The following is a 13,172-nucleotide window of genomic DNA, read 5'->3' on the forward strand; positions in this document are numbered from 1 at the left end:
GGCATGATACAGGGTCACCAGTCCAACACAAGGCAATCACACACACTCATACACACTACGGGCAATTTAGAGTTACTAGTTCACCTGAAACACAAGTCTTTGGACTGTGTAAGGAAGCCCACACAAACATGGGGAAAACATGCAAAATCCACAAAGATCCAAATTCAAAACTGAAGAAAACTACAACTACTTGTCCCACCGGGGGTTGCGGCAATACAGGGTGTAGGGCTGGAGGGGGAGGGGACACACCCAGGACGGGACGCCAGTCCAACGCAAGGCACTCCAAGCGGGACTCGAACCCCAGACCAGGCCCCAGCCAAGCCTGCTATGCTACCGCACCCCCCCACTACCAACACTCAACTGCTTACATATTCAAGATCATTTCTCATCATGCATTGCTTAGTGTCAACCAACAAGAAATGAGCTTCTCAGTACTTTATTCAACACCCACTTAAATCGTATATGGGTTTTTGAAACCACACGGAAGGCTTCAAAATGGCTTTGAGATGTAATGTACCCAAAAAAGTAGGTCAACACTCTTTGCTAAAGTTACAATAGAATAAATTCTTGTACATTAACAATGTATAAATCTGCTTTAATGTAACATACACCTTTTTCATGTTGGTTCGAATGATAGCTTGTTAATTCCTAAAATGAAATCTTTCTGATATAAATTCAGTGCAACACAGACATTATATACATCTTATACAGATTACAAGAGCGACTCAGTCTTTTAATCTTTAGTCATACTGCAAACATTTAGAAAAATATCTCATGATCTGCAGCAGCATTTGACTGTCATTGAATCTTTCATTTAAAACACACACACACATTTTCAGAACTGCTTGTCCCTTACGGGGTCACGGAGCCTAACCCGGCAACACAGGGTGTAAGGCCGGAGGGGGAGGGGACACACCCAGGACGGGACGCCAGTCTGCCGCAAGGCACCCCAAGCGGGATTCGAACCCCAGACCCACTGGAGAGTAGGACTGTGGTCCAACCCACTGTGCCACCGCACCCCCCCTCTCATTTAAAACAATATATAGAAAACTATAAGATGGTGATTTGCCATGATTCTACAAAGTTTAACCATTTCAGTGTATTAATACCGTAATCTGGTACTAGGACTGAGCATTTTGTAAACATCTGTCAGTTAAACACTTAACAAGTGTAGTCATTACAATATTGTATAAAGTGAATAAAATTAAAACAGCCTGTTGATCTCTATGATGTTTTGCGGTTTTAAGATATTAGGATATTTTGTCACCATAATAACTGCATACATGAAGGCCTAACTGAAATATTAAGAGAAGAATTTTATTAAACTACTCTTTGCTGTAGTGCAGGTTGTCCTTTAACATCAACAAGTCAGCACTGTTATCTCAGGGGCTTTTGAGCAGCTTTGGTTTGCACCAACCTTTACACCTTTAGCAAAGGTATCAATTCACGGTAAAAATGTTATTATTATTACTATTATTGTTGCTGTTGTCATTATTATTAGTATTATTGCTATAATTGCTATTATTATTATTATTATTATTATAACCAGCTTACTGCAAGGTGAAAATTTTATAAGCCTATAAGGAAATGTATTATAAGTTCCCAATTTCTTTTTATAATTTTACAATACTTATATTGTAATAATATTTAAATATTAAAGCACTAGACACCCAATTTTATTTAAATGGTTACTCATAATTGTTCCCATTCGTTACAATGGAAACTGTTACAGATCACACACACACACACACACACACATTTTCAGAACCGCTTGTCCCATACGGGGTCACGGGGAACCGGAGCCTACCTCGCAACACAGGGCGTAAGGCCGGAGGGGGAGGAGACACACCCAGGACGGGACGCCAGTCCATCGCAAGGCACCCCAAGCGGGACTCGAACCCCAGACCCACCGGAGAGCAGGACCTGGTCCAACCCACTGCACCACTGCACCCCCGTTACAGATCGTATGTATCTTAAAGACCTCGTGCAGCTGAACTCTACAATATTTAGATTAATACTTCGACAAAAAAATGTAACAGTGTGGCTTCATATAATGCTTTTCTGCAGGCACGTTTAGAAGACACATGAAAGTTTTGCTCATAAAATGGGTTTACGTGCACAGTGCTATTTCACAAACAACCCAAGTGAATAAACACTGTCATAAGTGCAAATTTCAGCAGAGTTAAGTGTGGTTTGAATGAATCCCCTGCTCCACAAGAACGAAGTGCAATGAGAGACAGACAATTAATAAAACAATAGCAGTTTTCATTTTCAGAAGCTGTGAGGGGCAACAAGTGAGATTGCAATTGTTTTACAATTGTTTTTAGCTGGATCCAAGTGGAACTGCTCTGAAATACAGTAATAACTTGAGTAGTGCTGTACATGTTCCTAGAAAACTGAGTGTTAAAACAGAAGTCTATGGGGTCAATATAACAGTATAAATTGGAAAAAAAAAAGAAAAAAAAAAACTTTTTTAACCTGAGGCATATACAATACTGTATATTATACAGAACATGAAGAGCATGAGGAATAAGTCAGTGAACAGTTAATGCTCATAAAACAGAATCCCATGCAACAAAAAAACCACTAAAACGCTTTACAAAAATATAGCATTTCACTAAAAAGCTCAGACACTGTTTCTTCCAGAACAAAACCAACTGCATTCTGTATGTCCATATACAGTCATAAATCTTCCATCACATTGACTGTCTCAATCAATCACAACCCTCAATTAAGGTAAATGACAAGTGAAATAGCAAATGCAGCACACAGGGTCCTTGAGTTTAACTTACATGTTTTTAAAGTTAGGTTAATTTTTAATTCTATTTTCTTTACTTCTCAACTTTCAAAAAATTGCCCATCTATAGATGTTATGTGGCTGTAAAATGCATCTAGAGTAGGGATGTGAAACCAGATTAATAAATAAGTCATTTTATTTTAGCCTTTTTCAGTATTTTTCAAATAGCTTATTATAGCTGCATCAATGACATTTACAGAACCGATCCAGCAAATAAGACAAGATGTTCCTAAAAACAATATGTTAGTGTACAGATAATAAAACAAAGTGGGCAGATGCTGATGAATGTAGTACATTAAGTTAATAAAAGATAACTTGGATGGACAGGAGCAGTCATACACAGTATTCTGTGCTTCGTGCCTTATGTTTACAAGAGAGGCTTTGGACCACAACGACCCTGAACCAGTGAGCCTATAGTGATCATGTCTCCATTCAGGGTGCACACTGTCTCATGTGTATGCGGTGCTCTGGACCTCCACAACCATGAACTGGACAAGTGGTTACTCACAAATGACTGAAAATATAACATTAACACAAGATAGAAATAATTTATTAAATATATTGGTACTTCCATCATCATGCATAAAAATACTTAAGAAAATTTTAGGTGACAGTTTGACCCATTAATCAATTTTTTTTTTCTGTAAGAAATTCAACCCCTTCACATGGGAAATTGATTTAATGTGGTGATTTCACAGAACAGATTAACCTCATTACAGGAGGAACTGGTGTAATATGGTAATTTGATGCAGTATGTTTTGAACTGTATAATGAAACAAATGTGAAAAATGATGACTAACAAAGCCTTAGCTGTCAATGAGGCAGAAGGTGAGTGTTAAAGTAAATAGGCATAGTACTGTACGTCTATTCTGACGAACCTGCCTCGCTCGGTCACTGAATACATAAAGGATCTTTACATGCACTGAAAAAGCAAAAAAATTCAGATTACAATGGGTGTGGAAGATCGAACAACAAGGAAATGTTTTTCTTCCATGAGTGTGGAAGACTGCACTCTTGTCAGGTGTCCTGCTGTCACAGCTACAGCTAACTAGCTGATGTAAGAACACAACATCTACCGCAGGCTGGATGCGAGCGCACACGACGTTGTCCGAGTGACTGCGAGAACATACACAACCACTTTAAGCAAACTGTTGCACCTTGTGAATTTCGAATACGTTTATGAATTTTTACAGTTTATGTTTACAGGGCTCCAACACAAAAGAGCTATAGCAAAGCAGCACTTTCCAGGGTATTACTGTTTTGTTGCAGTCTTTTGGTCAGAAGTATTACCATGCAAAAACGGGAATAGTTTAAAATTACATTTTTAATCCTGTCACTGGTTCTTTTCACACTAAAAAAAAAAAAAATTAAGTCACAAATACTTTAAGTTGATAGACGTTCATATCATGCATCAACTATGTTAACATCAGTCCTGTACATAGAGATTAAACATTTCATACAAATGTCAAGAATTTTTATATAAAACCTTGTTAGCAACCAATGGTAAGACAATTCTTTTAATCTCAAAGTTGATACCAAACAAAAAGCTCATTCCACATTTTTAAACACCTGATGAATTTTTAGAGATCTTGCAAGCATTTTTCATAGCAGAAAGTGTCAATCAGCTTTGCAATACAGGTAAATATGAAATGCTGCAGCAGAAAAAACCACCTGCAGGTGACCAGGGACCACATGAATCAATCCCTAGCACCCTTTGGCAACTTATTCACTTCATCTTCCAGCAGCACACGAGATGGATCTTCTGCAGCTTCTTCCATTTCTCACTTCAGCCCAATCCATTAATCCAGCATCTCCAGGAACTGGAAAATCCATAGCGCTTCCATATCTGCTTAAATACATGGCTAAAGAGTGGTTCCAAAAAAGACCCTGTTAGAATACTTTTCCCGGTCACCTGGCCCCATTGCGCTTGACCACAATTGTACCAGCAACGATGTCATACACAGTTCTGTTGTGCTGAAAGAAGAGCAATGTGATGAAAGCTGGGAAGAAGAGGGCAATGGAGAAGTTCTTGTTTAAGGCTCGCACCGTGGATCTGCATAGAGAGAAAAATATTGTTATGCAGTATCTGTATTCAGAGAGCAAAGGAGAGACAAGCAATCAAGATCACAAGTATGGATACCTCCAATGTTCCAGTCCAACCCATCAAAAAGCTAGATCATTTTCAATATTTTCCAGGACAAGTTTTATTGAACAGACACACTGAGGTCAGAGCAGCCAAGAGACAGAAACAGCATACTAAGAAACTGCAAAGACATGCACATACACAATACAAAGGCAAAAGCCTTACGTTTGCTGGGGGTGGTTATCTAGCAATAAGACATTAGAAAAGGAAGATCAGATCTTTCAGAATTCATTTGAACAATCATGCAGATCAAACCATTTTGTACTGAAAGTTAGTTCAGCAAGTCACATGTTTGGAGAAGGAGCTTATGGTGTGGGCCATAGCACTAAAATACATTTCCTTGCCAAATGTGTAGGCATAATCAACCTATGTTCCATAATCAAATTGCAATCCAAAGGTTGTTTCTAACAGGAACATAGATGGCAACAAAAAACAAAGGTTTTTTGAGTAGTTGAGGTTATTTCAAATATCTGCAGAATGACAGAAGCACGGGTTCTTTAAATTTGTTGTTTCTGTGGCTCTGAACTATCACACAAGCACAAAGCACGAACTTTATGGGTTTGCTACTTACGCAGAAAATTTGACATTAGAAGCAGGCACCACCAGAACCCGATTGGGTCGTACCAGGACTGCAGTGTCACACGTGACAACCCTGAGGCCAAGAAGAAACTTTCCTGGGGTAGCTCCACCAGCCCCCCAGATACAAATTATCTGAAAACAGGGTAAAACACCACACTAGTTCCAAAGTGCACAAAATAGATCTAGTCCAGCAGTTAGTTTTAAAAATAAAAATAAAAAAAACTTTTCAAGAATTCCTTTTCTTTGTTCTCAGTTTAAAACTCTACAAGTACAACGCAATTTTTTTTTCCATTAATATTAAGTGTTGTTATCCACAGATCCATGGACGCCTTGGTGTTCTGTAGATGGACTACAAAAGCTTTGAAGTAAAAGCTTGTTGTAAAAATAACACAAAGTAATGAAAAGTGGGGAAAAAAATTATTGGAACTGCTAATATTGAGAATGGGCATATAATAGTGTGACTTAATTGTTTCATAAAGACCATTCTTTTTGCAATATTATATTAATGAATTGTGATAATTAGTGCTACTGTTACCTATGACATAATTCAATGTGAAGTTCATTTTCAATGCAATAAACTGATCGCAATATTTTCTCCGACAGCTTCAGATTCCTAAATAAGGTCTGTGGCCTGAAAAAGCTTATGAACCGCTGGTTTACATGATGGCCAATACATAAACCAATAAAATATACATTTTATTTAATACTATAATTGCCTGAACAGTAACTATTACACTGACTTCAAATAAATGTTTTATTTACACCTGGGAGTAATGAAAGGCAAATGTCACCTCATAACAGCACACCAGTATTCTGTAAATGAGTGCAACCAGCATCATCTTCTGTAGCTCCTCCATGGAAGTGTCCTCATCTATCTCCTCCACAATGAAATGCATTGCAAACTTGGAAATGTCCCTAAAATTAAAAAAAAATAATACTGAACTGAGAAACTAACACTGTTTTGGTAGAAATAATTTACAACTCACTGATCTCCACAGCGTCACTATTTTAATTTCTAGAGGATCATACATACTTCACCATGCAGCCGGTCAGCTAAATTTAACGGCATGTTCTGGAGCGTCCCCAAGACAACCAGTAAATTCAAAACACCACGTTAGAGTGCAGAAGAACAGGCTGACTCACTTCATCCCACTCAGGTGCATGATACTGAGGATGATGGTAGCCTTGATAAAAAAGAGAATGAAAAAATCCACCATCTCAGCGACAAATCTCTGCAGAGGAGAGGGGATGGAGAACTCCCGGCCTAGACACAGGAAAACACGGCAAGTGCAGGTCAGCTCTGCCTTGTCTTGCTTTTGCTTTAAATGCAGAAAAAATGGTTACACTTTAGATGACACTGTTCTCTAAAGTAATTTATAGCATCATGGTACAGTGACTTACCCACTTAAACAGGTGGGTAATTCTTACTGTACATATACAGTAAAAAGGGGGGTACGCTCTAGGGTACCACAGCAGGTGGTGGGATTCAGAGCTGTGTCCATCGAGTCCAAAGGTGGCAGTTCTAACCACTATGCCACCTGTTGCTTGGCGTTTAAGCCTCTACACGCTTCCTTCCACTCACACAAGATGGGTTTAAAATCTGTTGCTCAAGCATCAGCTAAATGAATGAGCAGTAAGAAGCAGTAGTTGAGCCATTTATTAGTATAGTACCTGACCCATTTTTCAGTGCAGCAGTTCAGGTAAGTACAGTCACGTGATCATCATAGTGATAATGAATGATAATGTATGAAACGAGGAGTGGGTGCCAGCCCTCACTCCTCGTTTCATACATCATTCATACATCACATAATCATCATACCTACCTGCACTGAGGCTGTGTACCTGTAGACAGAGTGTAGTACTAGTAGTCTAGTCCGTGTCCCTAACCTAGTAAGCACTGCGTCACTTCAGCAAACAAAACAAAATACCTGCTGCTGCTTGCTGGGCGTTCCGATTTAATTGCTGTTGTTGTTGTTGTTGCTGCTGTTGTTGTTGATGCTGCTGCTGCCCGGGCCTCGTGTCGCTGCTTCCCGGAGTCCCGGCGGCCCCGGCATCCGCCGCCGCAGCACTGCTGCCACTGGCAGTGCCGCTGCCGGGCGAGGCCGCGAAGGAGCTCGGCATAAAGAAAGGGAAGAGACGGGGATCCGGCACCCCGGGGTCCTCGCTGCTCACCGACAGCTGCGGTGGCGGGACGAAGGGAGGGAAGGCGAAGAAGGGCGGCGCGGACGCCCAGCTCAGCCAGCCCACGTAGCCGCTGTAGTACTGCCACATCCAGCCCTGCAGCCTCCTGCAGTACTCCGTCGTCGACATGTTCTCCACAGCACCTTGCTTACACCCTGAGCCCCGCTTGTCCCCTTCGCAATCTCCCGATATCACTTTCACACCGGACGCGTTTCTCGCATCATTACTGTCAAACGACTTTTCGTTCTGCCTCTCCCCTCCTCCCGCGTCCGCCATCTTTAATCGATGCCTTTTTCCGTCGTAAAGCAGGAAAACCCGGGGCGGCCGTACCAATGGGGTGAAAGAAACACCAGTAAAACAAAACTTCCTGTGGAAAACATCCTCTAATAAATATTAATAACATTGTAATTTTATTTTGAAATATGATACGAGCAACAATAACCTCTATTTAAACTCGTTATTTAAAATGCCCACCTAATTTGACAGTGGTATACGCTACGAGGTCGTGACGCAATTCCGCTACGTCATTGCGCTGCTACGTTGGTTACATCATAGTACCGCGAGTTAATAACAGCCTTACGAGATACGTTTCTATACACACAGTCTTAAACTCTAATGTGTGAAGCTAGCAGAAGTTGAAGTTACTGATGCTCACTGTTTGGTCACTTAAAGTTTATAAAACAAAATTCTTTTCTGTTTGTAATTACTGCAGAACAGCGTGTAGTACACAGAGAGGTTCAAATGACAAATCCAGCGTTGTTTTAGACTTGATTTTCAGGACACACTGGGGTTTTGGACTTGGCTGTAAAACTGCATTGCTGGTTTTGTGCTTCAGTTGGAAAAAAAAAATTAGATGTGCGTGTCTTTATTTGTCTGCAAAAGAACGCGCACGAGTTTTCTGCGAAAAGAGCTGTGATCAAAAATGCAGGAGAAAGAAGTATATTCGGGAAAAAAAAACCTAATTATGGCATTAGAAACACTTGCAGAAACACCAACAGTGGAGAAATTTTGCCAAAATTTTTGCTCAAAATTTGGCACAGTACGGTTTTTTTTGTGCCGTTCAAACCTTTATTTTTTTTCTCTTCAATCGTTTCACTCACTGCATCCAGAGGAAAAAAATAAGGTGAAAAAAACGAACGAGTACACACATTAAACATTCAAATCTGATAATATATTAAATACTTAAACCAGAAGTGGGGGACTAGCGAGTTACTGAAACGGGGGCTGATTCGCATAAGCAGTTCGAGCGTACAGTCTAATAGCGTAATAACAGAGACGGGCCACTAGGGGGCGGCACTGCACTGCCCAATAATACAGTACCTGCGTTCAGCACCAGATCACATTCGCCACTTCCCTTCAATAATAGAACATGTTCACGTTAAACTATTCTCCCATAATTGCAAGTGTATGGTTACATTTATTCATTTAGCTCATACATTACATAGCAGATGCTTTTCTCCAAAGCAAATTCAAATGAACGCTATGTAGTGTTAACAGCCCACACACCGTATTCACCAAGGTTAACTTACACTGCTAGATACACTACTAGGGTCACTCATCCATACATCAGTGGAACACTCTCCCTGTGTCACTCACACACTATGGGGGAACCTGAACAGCATGTCTTTGGATTGTGGGAGGAAACCAGAGCACCCAGAGGAAACCCACAGGGAGAACATACAAACTCCACACAGACTGAGCGGGGATCAATCCCACCTCCTCTTGCACCACCCAAGGCTGTGAGACTGTGCCAAAATAAATCCCCATACTTTTCTCCAAAGCAACTTAGTCACTTACCCATTTATACACACACACATTGAAGCCGCTTGTCCTCTTACCCATTTATTCTGCTGAGTAATTTTACTGGTGCAATTTACAGTAAGTACACAACTCAATGGTACTACAGCTTGGGGGGATTGAACCTGCAACCTTTAGGCCCAAAGAGGGGTACGCTACCAATTGGTTTTACACTCACACTGTCTGAAACTGCTTGTCCCGATCAGGGTTGCGGTAAACCGGAGCCTAACCCAGCAACACAGGGCATAGGGCTGGAGGGGGAGGGGACACACACAGGAGGGGACACACCCAGGATGGGATGCCAGTCCGTCACAAGGCACCCCAAGCAGGACTCAAACCGCAGACCCACCCGAGCGCAGGCACAGGCCAAACCGGCTGCACCACTGTTAGTTTTATATAACATTAATGTTATGACTTCACTATGATGAAAATAAAATCGAATTGCGAAGAACAATTAAAGAATTTTTGGGTAAATTTTTTTCAGAAGGTTTTCAGCAGCTGAAAACCTGTCATGTATCTCTTTCTCTTTTTCTCTCTCACTTGCTCTTGGGTCCTATTGCTGATGAGAGTCCATCAGCGTTAAGAGTGAAGTTCAAGTGGTCAGATGACTGTGCTGCCTGCTGGATGGAGCATTCCAGATGGAACACAATCCACCCCGGTGTGACCGATCGCTTCTGACAGGCTGCAAAGGGACAGGCCAAAATCAATAAAGCCAAAAAGCATCAGCAATGTCTGAGTCTGTGAATCCTCTAACACACCAGATCGATAGCGATGAGTTGGCATGTTTTTAAAAGTTGCTCAGTTGTCCATTCTGTGTTACACACACACACACACACTCTTTCTGAACCACTTGGCCCATTCAGGGATCGCAGGGAGCCAGAGCCTAACCCGGCAACACAGGGCATAAGGGGAGGGGACACACCAAGGACGGGACACCAGTCTGTCGCAAGGCACCCCAACCAGGACTCGAACTCCAGACCCACTGGAGAGCAGAACCCAGTCCAACCCATTGCACCACCACGCCCCCCATCCTGTGTTACATTTAAATTTATTTAGCAGATGCTGTTCTCTAACAGGGTGGTGTGGTGGTGCAGCGGGTTTGGCTGGGTCCTGTTCCCTGGCAGGTCGGGGGTTCGAGTCCTGCTTGGGGTACCTTGTGACGGACTGGCGTCCCATCCTGGGTGTGTCCCTTCCCCCTCCAGCCTTGCGCCCTGCGTTGTCAGGCTAGGCTTGAGCTTGCCACGACCCTGTTTGGGACAAGTGGCTTTATCCTGTGTGTGTTTGTGTTAATTATTTAGCTGATGCTTTTATCAGAAGTGATATTTTGTCACACATTTATCCTTTTTAGAGCTGGGTCTTTTATTTGAGCTGCTCAGATTTGGTACCTTCCTTAAGGTTCCCTCTTGAAACTTCTTCCAGTTAAAATAAGCATCTCAGGAAATGTTTCTGAAGAAAGGGAAAAGGGTGCAGTCTTTGCGCTTCAAGATAAATAAGAATGACATCGTCCAAGAAAGTGTCTAAGGTAAATACTTTATTTTGGTATTTATAAGATGGAAGTACATTTTCCTGGGATTTTCACTCTCCATTGCTGTAATGACAAGTATCATAAATAGGAAGGTGCTCTTTTCAAATAATGGAAGAAAATCCTGATAAACAGGTCGAGGTCCTAATTGAGTCCGTGTTGTTTTGTATCCATCTTTCACCCTGGCTGCGCATGGCGGTCCAATATGCTAAGTGAAAATCTATCTTTAGATCACTAGATTTACATATCTTTCTGATTTATGTTTCTACATACTTCATATTGCTTTTATTCTAATAGCAGGTTCCTCAGAAATCAACTGACCCAGAAGCGTTATTATTTTCGCGTTGGTAATTTACTGCCTAACACAATATCCATTGCTTCCATACTTCCAATCGGTCCTGTTCCTGGCTCTTAGTTCAGATACAGCTGGGAATTCATAAGGGTGTCACTTATGACAAAAAAAAGTTCACAATGAATTCTTTGATGCCACAGAAGAAACGGTGCCGAAATACCCCACGCATACAAACCACGTGACAAGGACAATCGCACCCAATCGCCGAAAGCTTAGCGGTGGCGAACCGAGGGCCGATTAGACAGAAAAGTGAGAGTAAATTCCATTTGTGTGTAAGAATGTCTCTACCCCACTTGATAAGTCTCTTAGAGAGCCAAATCAAAATTATTCACAAGACAAACAACATACAATACTTCAGATTTGCTTCATCTTCTCCTGTTTAGTTCCTTATGCAACTTTGAGTTTAGACATAAAGAGCCTATAACTGTATAATAAAATATGATGTGTACATTTTAATCCAAGCACCAGTGTCTCCTATGTGTAGTTTAGTCCCTTAAGGTTTGAAAGGTATTTGTTCAATATCCTGTTAATTGTTTTCCAGAGAAACGTTTTTGGCTGCGGTTGTTTTATTCTCTGCAGTCTATGCAAAACCTTTAATTTCTTATTATTAAACACATGCCATACTATATAGTAATCATACATTCAGCCCAATGACATGTTTAAAAATGTGAATTCTAGACTCTTGTACTCAGTTAGGCAAGTTTCCAATTAAATATAGTTATGTTCAGATATGCAATGCTGAGGCATTTAACAAGCACATAGTGTCATATAAACATTGCAGTAATTAATTAGTCAGGTACTTTTATTGTATCTTTAATTACCGCACTTATTGTTTGTAAGAAACTGCCTTCCGGCTTTTTGAAGTTTAATACTGTCTGCTATGAAAAAGTTAATAAGGACCTCAGCAAAATCAATCAATTTAAAACCATTGGGTAAGTAATGATGTCTATGGAGTACTAGTTATGGTATTCTTAATTTAATTGTATTTGCGTTGCTATGAAGAAAATGTTCACATCAAAATTACAACTCTTTAGTAGCACAAGCACCTTGTACTCTGGCAAAATTATTGCATGGTGTTAAATCATGCTGTGTCAGCATTCACATTTATTTATTTAGCAGACACTTTTCTCCAAAGCAACTTCCAATGAACTCTGTGTAGTGTTATGAGCCCACACACCTCATTGACCGCAGTGACTTACACTGCTAGATACACTACTTACAATGGAAGAGAGCATTGTAGGAGAGGTCCAGAAGCTTGAGAGAGGAGCCCAGGTGGCCGATCTTCCCCTCGTACATCCTAGGGAGACAGAGGGACCTGACATTGGCTGAAAGGGGCTCAGTGACACAACGCTGCTGCCACTTACATTTATTCCCTTAGGGTAGCTTTTCTCCAAAGTCACTTACAATGTTAAAGTTACAATTACTTACCTATTTCCCCCCCAGAGCAATTATTTTTTTTATAGCATAAGTACTTTGCTCAAGCCAGGATGTTACAGCCAGAGGTAGGGCTCAAACCTACAACCTTTGGGACTAAAGGCAGTAACCATAACCATTATGCTACCAGCTGTACAACCTATATTTAGCCACTTAGTGTGGCTTTTCTCCAAAGCCACTTACAATGTTAAGGTTACAGTTATTTACCCATTTCCCCCCAGAGCAATTCCATTTGCATTCACACTTCATAGGGAAAATGTTAAGCACTAAGTTATATAAAAGGTCAGGTGAGAAGTTCATTACAAGTATATTATCAAGAAGTAAACTTTTCAAATGCCTTAACCTCGGACATCGCGTGAACACAGCT

At 40.9% G+C, this 13,172-nt stretch overlaps 1 protein-coding gene across 1 annotated transcript; it reads right to left on the reverse strand.

The window, feature by feature from the left end:
* Positions 1-2,779: 2,779 nt before the first annotated feature.
* fam8a1b (family with sequence similarity 8 member A1b) lies at positions 2,780-8,202 on the reverse strand. The gene is made up of 5 exons (XM_018762739.2): positions 7,448-8,202; positions 6,663-6,783; positions 6,311-6,434; positions 5,512-5,651; positions 2,780-4,850 (listed from the first exon to the last, which is right to left on the reverse strand). Exons 1-5 carry the CDS (start codon positions 7,974-7,976, stop codon positions 4,706-4,708), a joined length of 1,059 nt encoding a protein of 352 aa, XP_018618255.2. The 5' UTR covers positions 7,977-8,202; the 3' UTR covers positions 2,780-4,705.
* Positions 8,203-13,172: the final 4,970 nt, after the last annotated feature.

Source organism: Scleropages formosus, chromosome 18, assembly GCF_900964775.1.
Source record: "Scleropages formosus chromosome 18, fSclFor1.1, whole genome shotgun sequence".
Classification (NCBI taxonomy): domain Eukaryota; kingdom Metazoa; phylum Chordata; class Actinopteri; order Osteoglossiformes; family Osteoglossidae; genus Scleropages; species Scleropages formosus.